Source organism: Erithacus rubecula (assembly GCF_903797595.1).
Source record: "Erithacus rubecula genome assembly, chromosome: 3".
Classification (NCBI taxonomy): Eukaryota; Metazoa; Chordata; class Aves; order Passeriformes; family Muscicapidae; genus Erithacus; species Erithacus rubecula.
In genome coordinates this window covers 43,713,747-43,736,508 of record NC_136689.1, presented here as the reverse complement: position 1 = coordinate 43,736,508, position 22,762 = coordinate 43,713,747, and the positions used below count along the sequence as shown (strand labels likewise).

The 22,762-nt window shown below is 35.5% G+C and overlaps 1 protein-coding gene across 11 annotated transcripts in view; it reads right to left on the bottom strand.

Moving 5' to 3' along the window:
• The window catches only part of ULK4 (unc-51 like kinase 4), a 217,325-nt gene that overhangs the window by 48,294 nt on the left and 146,269 nt on the right, over positions 1-22,762 (bottom strand). For all 11 annotated transcript variants that reach the window (XM_079299920.1, XM_079299912.1, XM_079299915.1 and 8 more), the window contains 3 exons: positions 17,173-17,339; positions 13,828-13,926; positions 5,258-5,443 (listed from right to left, as the gene is read on the bottom strand). In XM_079299920.1, the coding sequence (XP_079156046.1) occupies positions 5,258-5,443; positions 13,828-13,926; positions 17,173-17,339 (452 nt within the window). The remainder of the gene's footprint in view (positions 1-5,257; positions 5,444-13,827; positions 13,927-17,172; positions 17,340-22,762) is intronic.

Sequence of the window (22,762 nt, the reverse complement as noted above, 5' to 3'; positions counted from 1 at the left end):
TCTGAGTAATTTGAACTAAATTTTCTCAAACCTTTGCTGTAAAATTGAACGCACTGATTCTTGAGCAATGGCAATGGCCTGGCCCAACAATCTAACTCACAAACACCTTTGCAGACTGTTCATATTCATCAGGAACATTGTAGCATTTTTTATTTTGAAAGTGTCATTAGTTTGTATTTCGGTCAAACCATAGGCAAAACTCTAAAATCCATACTTGGAAGCTTACTTGGCAAGATGAAAACCCAGTGGAGGAGGAGGGGAGAACAGTCTCACTTGCCCCTGGAGACAGGGCAATTTCACCACCCTCCTTGCCCCTGTGTCAGGGTATGGTAAGGCCTGAAAGCACCATGACAGAAGGCTGCCAAGTCACTGTGGGAGCTGGAGGCATTCCCATTTCTCATCTCTGGAGATCCTCTCCAATTTCATTAAAACTATTAAAAAAGCCCTACCTGAATGTGCGAACAGAAGGAGGTTCGCCACACAACAGGAAGGGTGAAAGTGCATTTTCCTTCCCATTTATTTATTTTAAAGGATTTTAAGCAGTTCATCCTGTTATGATCTGCATAATGTATCCTAATGCAGATTAGCTTCTTCCCATTTGAGAGGATGTAAGTTGTTTGTATCTAATGAAATGCTCCCTTTTAACATATATACAAAGGTAATATCTTAAGGATGTTTCTCTTGTAGACTGAAGCCAACAAAAGATGGTCTATAAAGAAGGGGTGCAGGCTTGGTAACAAAATAAGATATTAACACAAAAGAAGGACAGAAATTGTACTTGTAAGAGTCATCTGAATTTTAAAAATATGTATAATTTCAGGAAAACTTGTTTGTTTATAGTGAGTACACCTATACATATCAGCAACTCACAAGTGAGTATTGTGTTCACAGTCTAACAAACATAACTACCATAAAATTATTCCTTAGAGCAACAGAATATTATGGATTATTTTAGCAACTAATGAAATTCATTACAGGCCACTTGAAAGATTCAGATCAGGAGTAAGATGTAAGATGCATAAAAAGTTTTCTCCAGCTAATTTGAGATCGAGTGTTGAGCTCCCTCGGCAGGAGGTATGCCAACAGGTTTCTGCAGCCTTTTAAGACCATGGGAAACAGACACCTCTGAGAATCTCTTGGGATTTTGTTTTACCTCCTTTGAATGAAGTTCTCTATAGATGTACTAGTGGGAATCTAGTGAGGAACAAATCTCCAGCAAGAAGTTCAACTTACTTCAGAATTGCAGAACTGCTACTTTAAATCAAACATTTGTGTACTTGGACTGTGTATCTCTTCAAGCTCTAAATGTCTTCATAATGCATGATCAGGGATTAATATAACAAGGATTTAATCTAGGACCTATTGCAGTAAAAATATACACATATATTTTTATATGCAAACACTGAGCTGTCTATTCAAGAGAAGCAAATGCAGCAGATCTTTGTATAAAACAGAGGATGATATAATTGATAATCTACATGACAGAAGCACTTAAGGACCCCATATTTGAATGACATCCCAGATGTAGTGATCAATGGTTCCCCAGGCTTTGGTACATTTGACACAGGGTAACAAAGTTGCCTGCAGGTACAGTGATGCTCTTGCTGTGGCTCAGATTGGCAGGGAAATCAAATTAGAATTCAATAGTCCTACAATGAAGCTAATGAATGCTATAGAATTCTGGTACAGTTCATGTATTATCATTCTAGCCTCAATGTCTTTACTACACAGCCTAAAATGATTTGAGAAATCCTTATACATATCCCAACGGGGTGTAGGACAAGCAGATGACATCTAAATGTCTTAGTTGCTCACAAAAAAATCCAAAAAACAAACCCATGAAAAACTTTTTGACACTTACGAAGCACAAATTAGTGAAAGAATCAGGAGAAAAAGGTGTGATTTAGGTAGAACTCAATATCCTTTCTGAGTAGTATATAAGGGAAAAGTCATGGAACAGAAGTTCCCTCTTCACTGTTAGTGCAAAAAGCCTAATATTAATTCATTTTTCTCAGAGGAATTTTTCCTTATTACTACATGAAAGTAAAAAAAAAGTATTCCCCTGTTCTGAAAGCTGAAATAATTTGTGAGTACTGCGCTGTAATGCCACAGGGATTATGTGTCCAGTAGAAAGATATTGGCTAGTTCTATAAAAAATGCTTTACATTACATACTAGATGATAAATTGTGATAGCAGGGATATTTTTTCTTCTGTGGAAAAAAAAGAAATTAAAAACTTCTCAGTAGAGCAGACAAACCTCAACTACTTGCTTCCCAAATGAAAATTTCTTCTACTTCATAAAAAAAATAAAATTGATCTAGGTAATTTACTGGACTCATAAAAAGATGCACTATATCTTCACAGAAGAGATGGAATGACAAGATAGTGACTTCCACGACAAGTGGCAGAAGAGGTTTCCAGAACTAAAAGTGAGAGATCGCTCTTCTGGTGTCATCAATCAGTTACAAAAATGTTTCTAAAAAGATGAAGTATATCTGTAGCAGCATTGTCTAATCCAAGACAAGGTAATGGAGAACAAGAGAGTTAGTGCAAAGACTGAAGAAAAAAACCCTCCAAACTCTTCCTCGATTCAATAATTTTATTCAGTTTCTGATCCTTGTATCAGTGGCAGTGAGACAACATTCTTATTAAAAAAAAGGGCAAACCTTTGCTTGACAGAGCCCAAAGCTTTGAAAGCCAAGAGGTAATTATAAAGAAAACAGAAAGAAAAAATCCTGGCTCTTTAAAGCTTTTGGATGACCTTTACTTACACAGTTACAGAAGTTAGCCCAAAGCATGTTTTCTCTCTTAATGAATCCTTTTTACAACAAAATAAAGCTTACAAAAGGGTATGCTCATAGTGAGTTCAATATTAAGTGAGTACAGAGTCTGGCCTATATCTTTATTTCTGTTTAAGAAATGCATGCAACAAAATTGTAAGAAAAAATCAGAGAAGAAAGTGCTGCAAGAAGTTTATATTGCCCTGCAGTCAATTTGCTGGTTAAATTTGACAATGATAAAAAAACCCTGAACAAAACAAAATAAGAAACTCAAATCTCCAACTTTTTTCAAAACACTTTCCACCCACTGGAGATTAAATACAGTGGTTTAATCATTAAGTTATAACAACATATAGATGTCAGATTCCATTTCAAGGTAAGGTCATCTTGTACATCAACAAATCCTCTGATAAGCCTTAAACTGAAGGCTCTGAAATTGATGTATTTGCCTCCACTGGTTCACTGCAGTCATGTAAAACACTTGGATAAAGGTTTAGCAGTCACACTGCTATGCCCTTATATATTTCCAGCAATACTATAAAGGCATAAAATAAACCAGCATATAAACATATAAGCATAAAACAGCAATGCTGTAAAGGCATCTGTAGCATAACCACTTGGAGCTCTTTCTGTACATTCCTGTCTTACATAAGCAATAGCTGTGCCTGTACCAGCAAAGTCAATGTAACCACAAATTGAAAAGCTGCTCTGCCCAAGCACAGATTGGCAACAATGAAAACTGGTGCATATACTGATTTCTCTATTAAAATATTGCTCAGACATTAAAAAGGAACAACACCCCTCTAGGCTTCAAAATTCAGCAGATGTGGGCTGAATTCTTCTTAAATAGATATGAGTATATTTCAAAGTCTTTTGTGATTACGACAATTTTGACAAGATAATGATCTCCTCTGAACAGGACTTTTTAGGGTTTAGAGAAATAACATATGATTTATTAAATAATCTGTCAAATCATCTATGAACCCTGCTTTCAAAAGAAACCATATGATCTCATTAAAATAATTACAGAAAAATCTATGCCTGATGTTATAAATAACAAGTACCAGGTATACAAAGGAGAGAACTGGAACTTAAAGTACAGGAACTTGCAAGGTTCAAAAGGTGACAGCATAGCTTTGTTCTCTTAAAATAGTCAATAGAAGTTTCTGTGTTAAGAATCCTGCACACTAGGTCAACTTCTGAATCCTAGGCTTCAAACTGGAGAGAAATAAACATCTGTCACTATGCTAAAATGAAACAGTTCTAGATATTATATTGCAGCTTATTTCTCTTTGCTTCCCTCACACTTTTTTACTCGTATGCTTTTGGAGAAAAGCAAAAGCCAATTATACACATCATAGCAATTATTCAGAAAGAGAAGCAGAGGTACAAGCTAAAACCAATAGGAAGTATGTTTGGAATTTTAAACATCATATTAACTTCAATTTTATATATTCATGCTTCTTTCAGGATAAGACAGGGCTGGGCAAAGCAGGGAAGAAGAGTATGATGTTTACTTTCCTGTGATGTAAGTACAGTAGACAGGAGAAAGGCGACAAGATCTCTGAAATCTCCGTGAGGGAGTTGCTTCCTTTTAACTCCTCCTGCCATGGATTATGGTCTTACTCTAGTAGTCAGCACTGCACTTACAAAACTGAAGAATCTCCTGCCTTTTACACTGGGGCAGTTACCCTCTTAATTCAAAGCTCCTGCTTTTGGATAGTAAAGGATGACGCACTCAAACAATGCAAGGCTGTTGACAATGCAGGCAAAGCTTCTTATTAAGGCACTTCAAGATAAAAGCTGATATTATCATCTGAGAGAATGCTACAGATACCAAAAGATTTTCTTCTTAAGGTACCTGAAAGACATAAGCTGCTATCATTTCCACTGTGTTGGAGCAGGACAGAATTGAACTTCCTATGTGTCAATAAACTCCTGCCTAAACCAGAATAAGCCCCTGCATGATTCCCACTGTAGCTCTCTACATTACAGCCACTCCAAAACAAGTGGTCCCTATAGCTCCAGGAGAATGAGAACTCAACAGCCCATGCACAAACCTATTCCAAGTACAAAAGAGCCTTCTATTCACTGTGAAATAAACCACAGTGCGTCTGAACAGGTATTTAATGCTACAAGGTTAGTTCTTTTGGAAGGCATTCAGAAAATGGTTTCAATATCCTATAGAGCTGAATTACTAAACAAATATAAAAATAGCATGAATTATTTAAACAGCTGAATGGTTAACTAAAAAAGGAGAATTCCTGCAATCATTTTTGTAAGAGGTTTTAAGTGCAGAAAGCTATCTTCTCCAGAAAAGTGAAATTTAAAGACATGATATTCAACCTAGCATACTTAATTTTAAAAATTATTTAAAAATATTTTTTTCCTTAATGAGGCAAAAAACCAGCCCAAAATTATCAGATTATATGAAGGAAAACATGTAGACTTTGAAAAAGGTTAGATGCCAACTCACCAGTCTCTTTATAATTTTCAACAAAAGCTTGAGTTCTTGTGGATCTTCTTTTGCCTTCAGTACTTCAGCAAAGCTGTGCATGTTTTCTGGAGACATACTCTCCTGATTGTTCCCTCCATACAGCTGAACCAGCAATAATAAGCACTGTGAGGTACTCAAAAATATTTCAGTATCTTCACTGGGAAGCTAAAAATGAATGAAAAATAAAAAAAAAATATTATAAACAAATAAATAAACAAATAATATTTCAGAAAAGTTGCATTTACTGGGGATTTGGACGAGTGCTAGCATTTGCATTGTGACAGGAAACAATCATTTCTAATTGATTGACTCAAAATTCCACTAAAATAAGCTTAACAAAGTGATGAAAATATAATTAAAATACATCTACTCTAAAGCAGCAGTATAAGAATATTTGCACTCTGATTCTGTCAAGTGGTCTATCTGAAGTGACATCATAACATCACCAGAAATGCTGTTCTCAACTCTTATTTTATTCTACTTTAAACAGAAGCAGTGAGAGAAGAAAGTATCTTTATAGCCATGATGTCTAATCTTCTACACCATGCACACCATAACATTTCATCTCATTATTACTAAATCAAGCCTCTTGAGGTAGAGCACAGGCTATCTAGTTATTTAATGGATTTTAAGTAGCCACATTAGGAGGTACATTTTGGAGATGTTAAATATTTTCTTGAATTATCTCTTTTCTGCAGTCCTTTGAAAATCAGACACTGTAGCAGGTCCTAGAAAAGGATGTAAAATTCTATCCTGAAAAACAAAATTACAGAAAAGATTAAGGGACATGACTAGAGATCAGCTTTAAATGAGCTTCTGATAATATGACACCACGATCAAAACCATTTCTGTATTTCCTGAAACTAAAATCTAGAAATAACAAATAGAGATATTGTATTAGGCCTGTATTTGGCACTGACAATGATATTTTTGGAATGACAACAGGAATGCAATGCCTAGTGTCAGCACAGGGAGTTCACAAATGCTAGTGAAAAAAAAATCATAGAGGTTTCTTGGGAACAGGCAAGAGGACAACAGATTGGAAAATGTAATGCCAAGAACTGAAGGAATTCAGTGTCTACAGCACATCAGGGCAGGGTTAAAACACACTTGATCATATGCTCTCAATCATATGTGGGAAAAAGCAGGCTGAGGATAGGTTGTCTTTTACCTGAAAAAGGACTGAAAAGAGATGACAGCTTAAAACTTTAGACAAAACAATACAGATTAGAAGAAAGATAATACTTTGATTTCCTTTTTTTTCTTTCTCTTTAATAAGAATGATTAACAGCTGAAACAACTTTCTTAGAACTGAGACAGATTCTCCATCAAAGGCAACTCAAATCTCACAAAAATATTTTTTTTCTAAAAAATAACAAAGTCATTTACTTTAATGAGGAATTAATTTAGGAAAGACCTGTCTATATATAACTCTCGACTAAATCATTGCAATAGTTTTTCCTCACCTTATAATCTATGACCTGAACAAAATGTCAGTGATAGTCTCAACCAATTAGGTATAGGAGTGTAAAAACACCTCATCATGCCCATTAATTTTTCTAATATCAAAAGTATTATTTACACCAAAGAAGCCAGATTAAAGTATAGCAAACAGATTATCCTTACAGACAATAAAAGGAAAAAATTATATAATTTGTCCAAATATGCCAAATCATTTCAATAATGATTACTTATTTAATCTGCAGTATGAAATTCCTAAGCTTTTTCATTTTGAGAAAAACCCATACAGTTACTTCAAAGCAATCTGAACACATCATCAAACATAACACCTCTCAAATATTCATGCAGCAATTCCCAAGGGATCCACATGCAAATACAATCCTGTTTTCTAGTTAGCTTCATAGAGTTGCTGTTTAAAACAGACTGAACTGAGATGTAATCTCTGAATATATAGCCTCAAGACATATCACATTCTATTTGACCTAATACTATGCAAGTGACAGGACTGCCACAGATATTTCTTCCTCAGTTTTGCTATATGTATTTTCTTCATTCCAATGTAAATGCCACTTGTTTGATTATTTCTTTTCTGTCATCCAGACTTCTCTAATAACATCTTCAATGCAATTAGAAAGGCCAAAAAGCTGGAAAAGCTACAAATAGTAACATGCCTTATAGTTCCATTTATATCTTAAATCCTTAAGAACTTGGAAAAAAAAAATTGCTGATTTCACTTGGGGCTTTGAGACAACTTTTATTTCCTTCATTGAAATAAAATGCAATTAGATAAAGAAGGACAGCTACTTTAATGTATGTCTCTCACACCTTCTAATAGCAGCATTCCAAGCTAGTTACTAGATCAGTGTAGGCAGCTACATCAACCAACCCCTGAAGAAAATCACAAGGATTACATTCAATTTTTAAATGTTTGTTGGCAAAATAAAGGTAAAAAATGAAAAATCAATGAAAATTTTGGCCAGATATATCCTTGCCTGGGTATTGCAGTGGAGGCTAATTCTCTGGGCTCCACAGGCACAAAAATCCCATGTTCAGTCAGTATCACAACAGCTATACTTGAAAGTCAGACTGGCCCCAAGGTTTTTTCCAAGATATTCACGAAATATAGGAGGAGTGGAAAGGTGTCAATCTCCATAGAGAACTGTTCCTACAACAAACATCTGTGAAGAAATCCATGAAGCACCACAACCTCAGTTCTTCCCAACACCATGATTGTCAAGGAAGCAAATAAGCAAGTCCAGCTGGTTAGCATTATTCCCAAGGGAGGCTGATTGCAGCAGGAACATCCAGTTAGTGAGGCAGTGGTACACTTAGCCCTAGATGAGGAGGATCTGTGCTTGGGCCAATGGCCTTGCTTGGACCTTGATTCTCTCCTTCTGGCATGCTCAACATTTTATCATTGTTGCTGTTCTTTGTTCCCCAACAAGAGAAAGGAAAACCCTTTCAATCCAGTGAAAGGGAACTTTGCATCCAGTCTGTCTTGGCATCATATAGTCTTGCTCCTCACAGACTTTCAATGACCATGTTCCAAGTATCACTCTGTAGTTCTCAACATCTGCCAGTTATGACAGCACATTACTCAATCACCAATGCCAATGAAGTCTTTCATCCCCTGTTGTACCTCAGGCTCTTCTGCTCCTCTGCTTCCCCAGAGTCCCTTTGAGCTTCCGTGTTTACTAGACTTTGGGGAGCAAGTTGCTGCTGCCCTGGGAAAATTCAGGGCAAAACAGTAGCAGGACACGTCTTGTATGAAGAGAAAAACAAATTTGGAATAGGAAAGGCTATATTTACTCTGGAGGGAATGAGAATCATTGGCCTACAGTCTAAGTCATCAATAATTAAGGTGGAAGAGGAATTCTAAGCAATGTCCCTATTTAAGTAGGTCCACATCAGCATTTTTCTCTGTAACTCTCACCACTTTGCCGTTTCACTTCTGACAAGTAGTGATTTAGATGTCAAAAGTTGTAAGCTGGTAACCAGAAATTTAGCACTGGCTGCCAGTCAGTGTTAGTACTGGTTATAAAGAGTGGGGGATCTGAAGAACATTAGCTGTATAAAAAAGCATCAATGGCTGAAAATAGGATAAATATCTGTAAATATAGAAAACCAAGAATGAAAATTCAGCTTTCAAGTAAATAGTATCTCATGTTTAACAAGAACAGGAAAAACATAATCATGTTGTTCAACAATGAATATAGATGGATGGTGCATCTCTTAATCAGATGGAACAGCATTCTATTTTTCTAATCAGAACAATCCAATTTGGTATGAAGTACATTTCCTTGAAATGCATTTATAGTTTTTGTTCTTTCAGAAGAGTAGAAACCCATGAAGAAACTAATTCTAACACTTAAAAAGAGTATCTGCCCCTTAATATCTCATAATTACATGAAGTTTCCTTTTCCTTTACCAGTCTTAGAGAGGATTATGGATTCAGCCCTTCAGCAAGATAGAAAAGTTAGCAGTACTTTTCCTTGCAGCTGCTAATATTCTAGGCTAATGTATAGCTTCAAGACAATTCAGCACCCTAAAATAAATTACTGAAAAGCTAAGGTCATAAATTCTGCCATTCTCTAACCAAAAACTGTATATCTATTTCTCACGTATTTAAAAATAATACCCCATGACAAGACTTCCATGCAATGAAAGCAGTGTATAACTCTTTGCTTAATTTTTATGGCCATGTTATACTTGTTCTGTAAACAAGCTTATAACACGAAGTTCTATTTTCTTTTGCTTTCTAGATGGAACCTACTCTGTGCATTTTAGAGTTAATGTGGTGAAAAGCAGGAAGATTTTTGTTGTTGCACATCAATATTTCTGCGCTCTGTTCTCAAAAATTCCATCATTTTAAAATGAGTTGCAGTGTGTTCATGAATTGCAAACCACTGCAATAAACGTGTGATCATTTGAGCTGAAGTGGCAGTTTTCACACCGTTGGAATTGTTACAGCATCTAATTTTAGAGCTAAAATGAAACTGCCTGGATTACCCGGAGGGGACACTATTTCGGTGCATTAATGAGGTTATACACATAGAGAGTTTATTACAGTAAGAGATAGATATTCATTAGATCACTAATGTGATTACAGAACGTGCTGTAAAGAAAGCACCATGGGGATCTATAGGGAAGACGATTTTGCAAACATTGTACAAAATATAAAAGCAAAACGTCACCATTAATCTGCTAGTTTTACTATGCTATTCTTACTAGTAAATATGCACAGTTTTAATTAAAAAATAAAATACTGCATTTTATTTAGGGCCATTCTCCCATCTAAGAGAAAAATACATATATATTCCCTTCATTTTAATCTAGACTAATTGTTGAGAAAGTAAATCCCCATTCTGAAATTCTGTGCATGTAACAATATTTTCTTTTTTCCTCTGGTGTGTTTTTTTGGAGATTTTTGGGTTTTAGGCTATTTCTATATGAGAGATAGGATATAAATATATGTCTTTCCACTCTGACCACAGAACAAGTCTGCATTCCTAGAGAAAGAAATGTGAAATAAAATTCTACAGTTATCATTTTCTGCAGACATTTTCAATATTCATTAGCAAATAACTTCACTCTGAAAACACAATCTGGGCACAGCCTTAGAGTCAGTACAATATAGAGACAAAAAAATGCCTAGAAAAGGCTATCTCATTGATCTGTGTGCACTGAGGCTTCATATTTGTCCTCTTCACGTTCGGACATGACTAACTGGACTTTCAACAGTTCCAACATATGGAGCACAGCAACCAAGTGCAAATTTTTGCAGTGATACTATAATGATGAATCCTCCCACCAGAAGTCAAGAAAAGTTCTCTCTCGGCAGTCTAATAGTCTCCAGAGACAACTGGAAGGTATACCAAGGAACTGAATCTAGGACCTACAGAAAACAAAATTCCTTTTTATAGGTACTGGCTTGGTTTCTGAAACTTCGTGAAAATCCACACTGAAGTGATTTCAAAAGTAATTTTTTTTTTCAGTGTAATATTACATCAAAAATAAGATGTTTCGTATGTTGTACAATTGCTGTAGGTTTCATAATAATATTCAAATTATGTTTATGTTAAGCAAAGAAACATTACCCAACACAGGTAAATGTAATTAACTTTTTAACACAAAATTGCCAAGGAGAAGAATAAATGCTCAACTTTTTTCATCTTATCGATCAATTATGGTCATAATGATCTTGGGATTAAATACTGAATTCTCCATATTTGCAGTATTTCCTGCATGACAGAGTTTGTAATTACTTCTCCTTTTGCACTGTTAATTCCCTGAAGTTTCATTTAAATGCAATCTAGGTTTCTGAAACTTGCTTTGCAATGCCTTCAGTGACAGGCTAAAGCACAACTACAGAAGGGAAAAATTGATTCAAAGTTTTTGACATTTTGAAGTTTAACTCTCATTGATTTTTTGAGGGATTATGGAGAGAAAAGCATGTAGAACTTGAGCAAAATAAAAAGACAAGTAAATGAGACATGGAATAATAATCTACTTGAAGGATATATGTTTCAGTGAGGGAAAACAATTACTCAGTGTGACTAGGAAACTGGAAATCTAGAAACTAGGAAACCGTGTGACTAGGAAACTGCTGAAAGCCTAGGCATATTTTAGCCAGGCCTTTTTCAGGTCGTGAAACTTTCTTAGCTCCAGCCAGGATTTTTGCTGGGCTAGAGACTTTCTCTACTGTAAACACAAGAGAAAGAATCATAACAGAGATAAACACCTACAAGGTCCATGAGAAAGACAGGGAGGAGAGGTGTCTCCTTCTCTGACCAATGATCTGTCTGTATTTTGTTTTGCATAAACTGCCTTATTTAAGGCAATGGCTTCCTTCAATAAATTGCTCTTTCTTGCTTTCTTACACCAAGCAAGAGAGTGTCTTGTGGCAGTTTTTTCTCGCTGCTCCATAACCTTTCTCCACGGCAACAGGAAACTATGTAAATGACTATAAGAAACTATAAATATACTAAGATAGGAACAAATAGCAAAGCAGAGAAAATAATTTTAATTCAATATTTTAAAGTAATGATTAGCTCAAAATTTAACACCTTCATTATCTCCAGAAATGAAAGCTCACGAAGAATGCCTCCAAACAGCAATAAGGGGTTATGTAGCCACACAGCCCAATGAATACAGAGAACCACTACTGACAGCTTCACAGAATTTCAGTTTAGGAAGGCCTGAGGCATTTTGAAGGGAAGGGAGCACATACATCTTGAGACATGCTCTAGACTTCACAAAGAATCTATTTCTATTTGAAGAGATTAGAGCATAAATCGTTTTAAACAAGTGGTTCCTAAATGCTAAAATGATTATTCCATTGCTCAAACTCTTCCAGGCTTAACAGGAAATGTTTAATACAGCAGCAGGAAAAAAATATTTGAAAAACCCAATTCAACAAACATAGTTGAAATAACCTTCACAGATACAAAGAAGAGAAAATCCCTCACTCACAAGATTTTTACAAAACTGAAAACAAAACAAAACATGTATGTATATATGTATGTAAGCATGTACGTATGTATGTATGTATGTATGTATGCATGTATGTATGTATGTATGTATCTATCTATCTATCTATCGAAGAGGCACTGGTAATCTTTATCTTTTACCTGTATGCTAAAATCAGAAGATTTAGAGTAAGTATTTTAAACAAGCTGGAATCTTCAGAAGAACAGAACAAAGCAAAACCTACTGGTAATTTACAGCCATGCTTCTGAAATACAAGGACAAGTCACAATCTAATCAGTACATGCTAACTATACAATTATCCTATCCTTTAATTAAAAACTTATAAACTGACTTCCAGGTGGTATAGGCTGAGTTAAAGCTTGGCCTCTAATTTTCTGTTCTTTAAAAAGTTAATGTAGTTTAAATTTATTACTAGTTTCATTTTAAAGGAACATTTGCATCTTTTCATGTCATAGTATTTATCATATATAGTGATTTTTAAGAATCAACAAAAATAAATTAAAAGAGTTTATAAAGATGAAATATTAAATAGTGGAAATTCACTTTGTTTTAGGACATTCAGTGAACATTTCCAAAAAGCCTTTGTCAATAGCTGGTTTAAACAAATCCATCAGAGGAGGACTTAGGACCAAAATAATGCCAAAAATTAATAAAAAAGGAACCACACACTTGCCTAAAATATCTGACAGACTGTGCTAAAGATAGTAGAAGGATGACAGTACTGGCATCACAAAAAACCTGAAATCCTCTATTTAAATGAAAAAAGGATCTGTAAGAGAACACAGTGAAACTGAAACACCCCTAAGTGAAATAACCTAGAAAGGATACTCTGATACACTGAAATTCTCACATACCATTTGAACAGCTTTATGTTGACTAAAAGGCTGATGTAGCCTCTAAAAGCACTGTCCAGCCCAAGAAGCCTTCCTCTACTACAAACCATTATACACACAGTAAACATAGATCTCTGTATGATAGAGTTTGAGCTGATGGGATGCATTAGGGCCACAATGCAGCAGTCTGTGGAGATTTCAATGCAGTGCTGTGACATCTAGTAAACCCTGGAAAGGACTGCCTTTAAACAGACACATTTCAGGGATGATTACACATCACCAGGGACCACTCCCACCCATAAATCCCTCAGGATCATGCTGAAATAAAACAAATCCCTTGAGAAAACTTAGAAGGCTCAAACCCCGGAAATAATATTAAAACATATCACTCACTATGAACTAATTTTGCATTTACTGACTTTTCTAAAGGAAGCAGTACTATTAGTTTCAAATTTTGAATGCCATCCTTTTCCTATGCAGTGGTAACTAGTTCATTCTGAAGGATAAATGTTGGCTCTACATATCCAAACTGAAAACCTGCAGTCTGTCCCTCATCCCACTTCTGTGCTCTGGACAGACTTATGATGACATCACTGGCAACTTGCAAGTCACTGTGATCCATAACTTCTTATAAAGAATTAGAGAATAAGGTTGGAACTTATAAACAATTAAAAACTAGTAAACAGAGCTCTATTATGTTGATTTCAGTTGCATAATTCCCACTTCAGCAGCATTCCATAAGGTTACAAACAAGCAAACTCTCACCAATTGAATAAGCCGGCTTATCAGGTCAATCAGGGGTTTATTGATAAGCAGAAGGTCTTCAGCAGCCTGCGTGTCCCCTCCCGCGCCAGATTTTTGTGCCTTAACAAGAGAGAAAAGAAATCAAAAGCAACCTTGGTGGTTATTCTGATATGAGCAACAAATTAGGTCCATTAAGTGGTCAAAGTGTGAATGGAAGTTTGAAGGACACTTATGCACTCTTTTCATGTTAAGTGTTCCTGGGCTCCCAATGAGTAGTTATGCTCCCTCTGTGGCAATAAGCACAAAGCAAAGAGAGCCATGCTGTTGTGCCATTCTGTACTGGCTGAATATACTGACCTGACAGCTCTTCAGCAAAATGCAATAAAATGTACATGCAAAAGATGCCTCAAACCAAGATAATCAAGGTGACTGAAAATTTAGGATTTTCAGCAATACGGTCAAATTTTGCCTGTCTGCCTTACTCTGTATCCTGAAATATTCACAATATATTATAATTTAAATTATTTCCAAAATAGGAATAATAAAGTTTTCAAGTAATAAGATCAGTTACTACTTGTAATTCTGATCACTGTCATCCCCCCTATCATCAAGACATACTACAATCTCAGGCAGTGCTATTTATGACCAATCCTTGCCCCAGTGCACCTGAAAGGTTGGCTTGCAGGATTTTTCATTTAATATCATTACCTTGCAGCAGCTTTGGACCATGACCCTATACAGTCACTCTGCTAGAGGAAAAAAAGTAAACATTCTGTCTAAAGAACACATTTAAAAGTAATTTGTATTGTGTTTCATTTATAGCTCAATCCTAAAAATCAGTGTCCAAGTGTAATACATGTACGTTTTCTTTTGGTTAAGTGAACAGAGGAGCAAGTTCCCTGGGACAGGTGGCACTACTGCTCAAACTCCACTGTTGATACTTATGAGCTGAAAGGATGATGCTTTCTTCTGGTAAGAATTTCTAAATAAAAGAGAACTGAAGAGTTGTTTCTCCAGGCAATAAATCACATTGGTATGTCTGTCTCTGAGACTTGCCACAATGACCTGGAATGCTGAAGTTCAAGAAGGACAAAAAGTGCAGAGAAGACAAAAATTGGAATGTTTATATTAATGAAGAAATGGAAATAAGTCACCTTCACTTCAGCAAAATTTAAAACAGCTTTTTCTTGTTAGTACATGGATGAGAAGACAGACACCTTCCATCAGAAATCTTTGATTTCTGATTTTTACTTTCTTAAACTTTTATATATTAATGTATTTGAAAAGAGAATGAATAATAGCACTAAAGAAATTATACACACTATACCATTGTTAAACCTACATTAATTTGCAGAATCATATAATCACAGAATGTTAGGGATTGGAAAGGACCTTAAAGATCATCTAGTCACACTCACACCTTTCCCCAGGTTTGCTCATGGTCTTATCCAACCTAGCTTTGAACACTGCCAGAGCTGGGGCATCCACAGCCTCTCTGGTAAACCTGTGTCAGAGTCACAAAATAGAGTCCATATATAAAATTGAAATTTCAAATTCTTTTCAGGTAATGTGGGTCAACTCTGGGACATATAACAAAACTTCTCCAATTAATCTAAAAGTGCTTGGACCACGAAGAGTGAATTTCTCTCCTGAACCTGGGTACTGCTGTCAGCACCATCTGTCATGGAGTACTTAAGTGCAATGGAAAAGTGGGACTGTATTGCCTATGCAGCTGGATAAGGTTATCACTTTACACATGGACTATCTAAATAAGAAGTATTCAAGTGAAGGTACTACCATCTGTAAAAGACAAATTAAGCCTCAGAAATGGAAAATACAAGAAGATTTGATTCTGTTTTACAAGTTCTGATTTAAATGGTATCTTATTCAAAACATCTCAATAAAATCAGATCAAGAATATTTGTGGTGCATTTAGTGACACATGAATAGTGGAACACTAATAACTAATGGCCACCATTCAATAGGTTATGTGTACTGATGTAGAACTCTCAGGGATCTTGTGATGAGTATTATCAAGACAAACAAGCCAAGCCAAGCCAAGTAACACCACTGTAAAATTAATATTATATGGGCACAGAATAGACCTATGCTTCAAAACTTAGTTTTCCAGCTGCTCCTTGTTACTCATTAGCTTTAAAAGGAAAGTAGATTACTTTGACAAGAGATAAACAAAACCAGAGCTGGGGTTTCAGTGTATCAAGCAAGTGTTGTATTCAAGTAAAGCCAGAACAGAATCTGGCTCTGAACGAACAGATTCATTTAGATTAATTTAGGTTTAATTTAAAATCTAAATAAAACCTGTCAATTCAATATTACCAATCCATGTGCAAGATCCACTTTCCTCATGTGTTCTCCAGAATAATTTGCCCACCTGCTGTATGGAGCATAAGTACAGAATTCCATTCTCTATGATTACACAGTGATGCCAAAAATATGACTACAAGCAATTAGCCTACAAAATTTGATCTATTAAGTGATTCTTAGATGAAAATACCATTACAGAACCTGCTAATAGAGGACTTAAAAAAGACAAGTTATTATACTATCACACATCTAAACTAAACCAAAAACCTCACAGTGAAATGTGGTTGATAACAAAGCTGCTTGAGTAAATCAATGTAGAAAAAAGAAAAAAGCTCAATTTTCAACACCAACTTCTTACATTAAGCCTACTTAAAAAACCACCCCCCAAAACCCCCAAAAAACGAAAAAAACAATAACCCCACCACAAAACCCTACAAACCAAAAACACAGAACCAAAACAAACAAAAAACCAACCCACAGAGGAGGGCTTTTGGGGACTACAGAAGCCATGTCCTGAAAGATATTACAACCTATCAGCAATCTTCTGAATCTTTGTCTTTTAGATGTATTTCACCTAACAAATATCTGTTTTTCAGTGAATAATCCCAAGAACATTAAAAAACCTAACATGATGAGTATGTGCTGTTTGCAGTGTAAATACAGAAGTCACTTCCACTTGACTGACTTAAAACTTTGGCAGATCATCTAAAAAGAAAAGCAATATTTGCTAGATTTACATTTTGTCTAAAAAATGATGAATGCTTTTCCTTCACATGTTACTAAGAGGGTTATGTGAAATTTCTTTGAATTGTATTTTGTGATCCATTTTTAAGGAGGAGGATGTCTTTGTTGGAGCAGGAAGTCCTATCAATGCCATAACACTTGCAGTGGTTTAAACAGAAACTTGGAAGACAAATTGCATTTTCACCATATTAAGAGTTCCATAAAATCAGAATAGTGGGAGTCTTGTTATTAAGGACAATAGGAAATTATTTAAAGAATTGTTTAAAACAGTAAAGACCCCACGAATAAATCCCATACCTGCAAAGTCTGGCGCACAATGTTTGCTGTATACGTCAGCATGCATTGCAAAATGTCAAGTAAGGACAGAAGCAGCACATTTGCTGTCTTGGTGCTCCTTTTATCATCTGCCTCCAAGTACAGGGCCACAGCTTCTGTTAGGAGATTACAGACGTGGTGAGCCAGTCCTATACAGAAAGTGAGACAAAAAAACAAGAGAAAAAATAAATAGGCTATCAGAAAAAGAACAGTGTGGAAGGTGACCTAGATAAAATAGATATGATAAAAACAAATTTTACATACTTTATGAATATTTATTACATCTCATCTTTTTCTCCATTACTATAATTACCTCCTCTCCTGTTCTGTTTGGACCAGCTCATAAAGAGAGTTAAACTGATAAAATCAAATTTGCTAACTGCAAGGACTCATTAAATTAAAACCTACTTCAAATCCTAAACTTTTCTGTAGCATGCTCACAAGTCTCTCTCACAACACTTGTTGTTACAAGAATTTAGCAATTTCTACAGGCTGTTACATAGTGACAGTTCAAGGTGGAATGTGATGCTTCTTAACTGAGCCTAAAGTTTCTTAACTGGTCTGCCAATAAGAACCTTGCCCACATGCTTTAATTATAGAATCAGTGTTATGCTTAACAGAAAATAAATTCAGAAGAGCATTATAAATGAAAATATTAAAATATTAAATATTAAAAATATTAAATCATTACTAATATTTGTTTTACTGATGGAAGCAAAAACTTCCCTGAAAATACCTTCTTGTTTTGAAGGGATCTTTTTAAGCTCCTTTAGAATTCAGTAACATTAGCCCCTGTAGCTTGCCTAACTGGAAATCAATCGACATAGCAGAAAAATATAACTCAAATCAAGTCAATACAGATTCAATTCAGAATCTTTCTTACTTTCAAATACAAAGTGACTGAGTTCATTATACTTGTTTTTCATCTATTTCTTTCATATTTTCATAAGGGATGAAACATACTTTAACAAAATCATAATATCTTTGCAAACCGCCTTTTAAACTTGCAATTTGCTATGCAGTCACTTGGCTGCACATATGTAGTAACACTGGAGTGTATCGTATATTAACTTCTAGTCCTCACAATTGTCAAAAAATGACAAATATTTCACTAATTTCAATGAAGTAAAGTGTTCTCTTATAAGTTCTCTTTTTAGAAGTCGTATATATTTCTACAAGCACCAACACATGATTAATATGAAACACTACAGAACACATTATGTGCTTTCACCACTCAGCTTTTGAGAGCAGTCAAAACTTAGGGGATTTGAACTATTTTAGCTTTGAAAGATAATCCATCAGTTAACTAAACTTCCCACAAAATTTTCTTCCCCTATAGTTAATACTTTCCTCAGGAAATTAAATACATTTCATTTAGAATACAGTTACAGTCCTGGATCATTAAGACAATTACTCTGCTTCTATCTCACATCTTCTGTGGTTTTATGATTACTAGCATTATTCTTTCACAACAGTTTATTGATGGATGACAACTCAGGGCAAGTTTTGAATTCCCTGGAGTTTTGTCTAAATAAAACAAGCTCTCAAAATGAAAGAATTCTAATCTCACACATTTAATTTCCTTCTTTTTTAGAGTGAAATTTCTGCTGCAGTTCTGAGCACCTCATAGAAAAGTCAGCACGCATCTGACAGTGACACATGTAAGTGATGTCAACAATACCCATCAAGGAGAAAGAAGACAGACATAATTGCATGTCTACCCAACACAAAACTTGTGATTAGTGTATGACTATTTTCAACAGATTAAATCAGAACATACCCAAGGAAACAGTCCACTAAGACTTGATCCCTACCGAAGTGATGTCTGAAAAATTGCCTGCAGGGATATGACCAAGTACACATCATTTCTCCCTGTATATGGCCACAAAACCCACAGACACATCAAAATGAAGGAGTCATCCCATTCTTTCCATATGGCTTACAAATAACCCTTGGGACACCCATAGGACAGTGACTTGGAGATGAATGCTGAGAAGGCTACTTTCAGAAGCAGGCATTGCATTACATGGGTCATCATCAAGAATTTTTTAGCCGGTAGTCACTTACAGCACTAGGGCATGAACAACAGAGAATGACTAGTAGTGTGCAAACCACCAGGACCCATGACTGTGATCTGCAATTCTTTTGTTTTCAGCTTTTAACAGAAACACTTGCTTATTCCCTTGGCTGTACCAGTCTGAGTCTCAGAACTGACTCATTTCTGTTGTTTGGTGAATAAGGAGGTGAACCAAGCACTCATCCTTCTCCCCATCCATTGAGACATTATTAATATAATCACCTAGATTTTATTTTCTTGATGTGCTTACATCCTAAGGGTATGTGTAGTAGTGTTGGGTAGCATCCCTGCCTCTGAACACCTGAGATATTATTGTTTACCTAGTTTACTAAAACATCAGAACTAATGAATTTCATTTAGGTAGGTGCATGCTCTTAAGGAGATATATGCACAAAGATATGCAGCCAAATTTAAAAATTTTGTGGGGAAAAAAATTTCTTGGACTTAAAATACTTTTGGAATATTCAAACTTTATTATAAAGATATTTGGAATAAAACACTGGTGCACCTAACGGACTGCATGATTCATACAGAAATCTGATAAGCACTTGGTTCCACAGATAAAAGCAACAGACTGACCTCTTGGCCAAGTAAATAAAGTTCTAGACACACTCTTTAAAATACTTTATCATGTCACAACAAAATGAAAATTGGAGTCCACAGTTGTAGACATGTAAATATACTCCTTGCTTACACCACAAGCCAAAGTACACACACTTTGTGCTCAGAAGACAAATTTGGGAAGCTGGTGTAATTTACAGTAGTCTAATGGCCTTGACCACTGGCACTATAACCAGTTTGCTCAAAAGGCAGCTATAAAGATCAAGATTACAAGTTTCAGCATTCAAAAATGGAATTGCAAAACAGATAGTTTTGAGGGAAAAGTATGCAGTTTTATAAAAAGGAAATTGAATTCATAATTCAGTAAATCATAATACAAAAATCACATACGTATCTCTAAGTTTCAGAAGCAAACTTGAAGGTTTTCTCTCTAATTTTACAACAGATTAAAGAACAACGATTTAATTTCCTAAGTAAAGCCTAAACCAATATGTATCTTTAAATTTCAGAGTCATATATAACAGACATATGTTACTTATGCATAAATTCTCAACTCTTGATTGGAAAGTGAAATAGGCTCTGATCGAAAAGACACACTTCATGTACTCCTGAAATTTGAAAGTGATGGATCTGAATACAAAATCTGTATCACAAGGGAGATGTAAACCAAGTCCAGTTGAGGAAGGTTGTTCTACTTGGACAAGAAACCTATATTCAAGTATTCTGGTGCTTCCAAGTATGTTGGCAATAGCTCACCCTCTCAAGAGAAAGTTGTTGGAGACATGCGTGAAAGTAGTGCACCATAATTTCTTTCAGCTAGGTATTTCCTAGTAAGAGAATTAAACAAAACATTATAATTTAACTTATTACAGAGATTTTCAGTTACTCTATTAATTTACATAATTCTGCAAACAAAATATATCACACATTACTGTTGATAGCTTTAGTTGTAGTCTGAATTTAGTACAAGATTTCATAGGGCATTAGTCATGTCTTGCATTTAGCTGTGAAAGAAGGACATACAAACTATCGAGCCTCACTGCAGTTCTCCGCTATTCAAATTTTGCTGAAAAATAAGGCAAAACTTGCATTTTGTATTAGAATTATTGTGTTTATAAATTAACATAACTGGAATTAAACAAAGAACCTTTCCTAACTGAGGCTCAAGATTTATAATACGGATTAAAAGGATTGTATCCAAAATTTCTAGACATGGATTTACAGCACTTGACAAACCTAGTGTTCACAGCAGAGTATTTCTCCTGCCCAGAGACCCCTGCAATGAACTGAACATGCAGCTAATAGTGCTTTATGTATGCGGACTGTGATGACTATACTTGTGTTTTACACACCTTTCAAAAGATAAAAGGAGTCTTTTTGGCCCATGATACAGCTAATCTGACTGAATGTGCCATGATACCTTCTGGAATGAAAGCAGAGAGGAGATTTTTTATTCTCACCTATTAGTAAGATGAATAAAGGAAAAGAAATCTTCACTTTCAAATCATATGAAACATCAAAGGACAGCCTTGGATGCAATCTTCCAGGCAATCCTTTCATGCCTACCAGCAATTAGAGCATTCAACAAACCTGTCTGCTTCCAGCTGAAGAAAATGTTAGAGCAGGTGCACTTCCTCCGAACAATGCTACCATGCAACCAAGCAGCCAGCAGCAAAACCCTCAGTCCAGCCAGCAAAAAGCTTTCTCTTTGTTCCTCTCTACACACTGCTCTCAGGAGAGCCATTTTTCCCATTAGTATCACACCTACATAACTGACTCCCCAGGGATATTACCAAATGTACAAGCATTAGACTTTTCTTCCTTCTTTTACTTACAGAGTGGACCCGGTTAAAAAGAAACCATATTTTATAACCTTTTAAATTTTAATACTGAAACTCAAAAATATTGCTAAGAAGAAACACAGGACTGTACAGATCCTTTCATGCAGGAATGAGTGCCTGAGCACTTAAGATACCACACAATGACGTAAAGATTCTTCATAAAACCTTATTTAGCTGCATAAATCTGGGACTCAATTTGCATTCTTTGCATCACAGCATTACTACTTAAGTTTTCCTTTTTTGAAGAACTGAAAATAGGTGGTATAAAGCAAATAGTATCTTTAGGGTAATGGCATTTTTAAAAAAGGCTCATTGCTTTTAATGTTATTTTTGTTCCTTACTTGTTACTGTTTATGTTTTAGGAATTACTTGTGTAAGTACTGTAATAATATTGAGGTAATATAAGATTGAAAATTAGATCACCAACGTTTCTAAAATTTGGTGAGTTATGAATGTTACATCAAGTGGAAAAACAATGATTTGGCTGTTGAGCAGAACAATTGCATGACTACTGCCCTGAAAATTATTTCGTATTCTGATCTTAAAGAAAAATAGCCTCTAAAGAATAAAATTTCATGAATACTGGCTAATCTATTCTTAGCACTGGTAGAATGACTGGACATCTTACGACTGAAGAAAGAATCACTAGGTTTAAAGGACAAAAATCTCATTTGAATTTGTCATTCATTGTCATGTCATTGAAGTGGTCAAGGCTCTCCAGAGTTTCCCTTTTGGGGAAGAATGGCTCAGCTTTTTTTACATGCATGGGATGTAGGGCACTCACCGATGGTGCTCAAGCAGGCAGTCCTTCCCTCACACACAAGAAAAGGGATGTGGAAAGGATTATGACAACCAGGGAAGAAAAGTCAGTTACCACCTTCTCTACAGCTAGGTTTGGAAAGTAGACTGGGAAGTTCTGTATGACTGCCTGAGAGGAATAAAGACTTGACATTATCAGAAACAATATGGTTCTGCTTCAAGTCAAAGCACAACATAACTCTGCTTTTTCCTGGACTAGCCGTGTTTAGCTGTGATTGTTAGAAGGCAGTCTACAGGTGGCAACTTTCTCTTGTGAAAAAAGACTGCACAACTG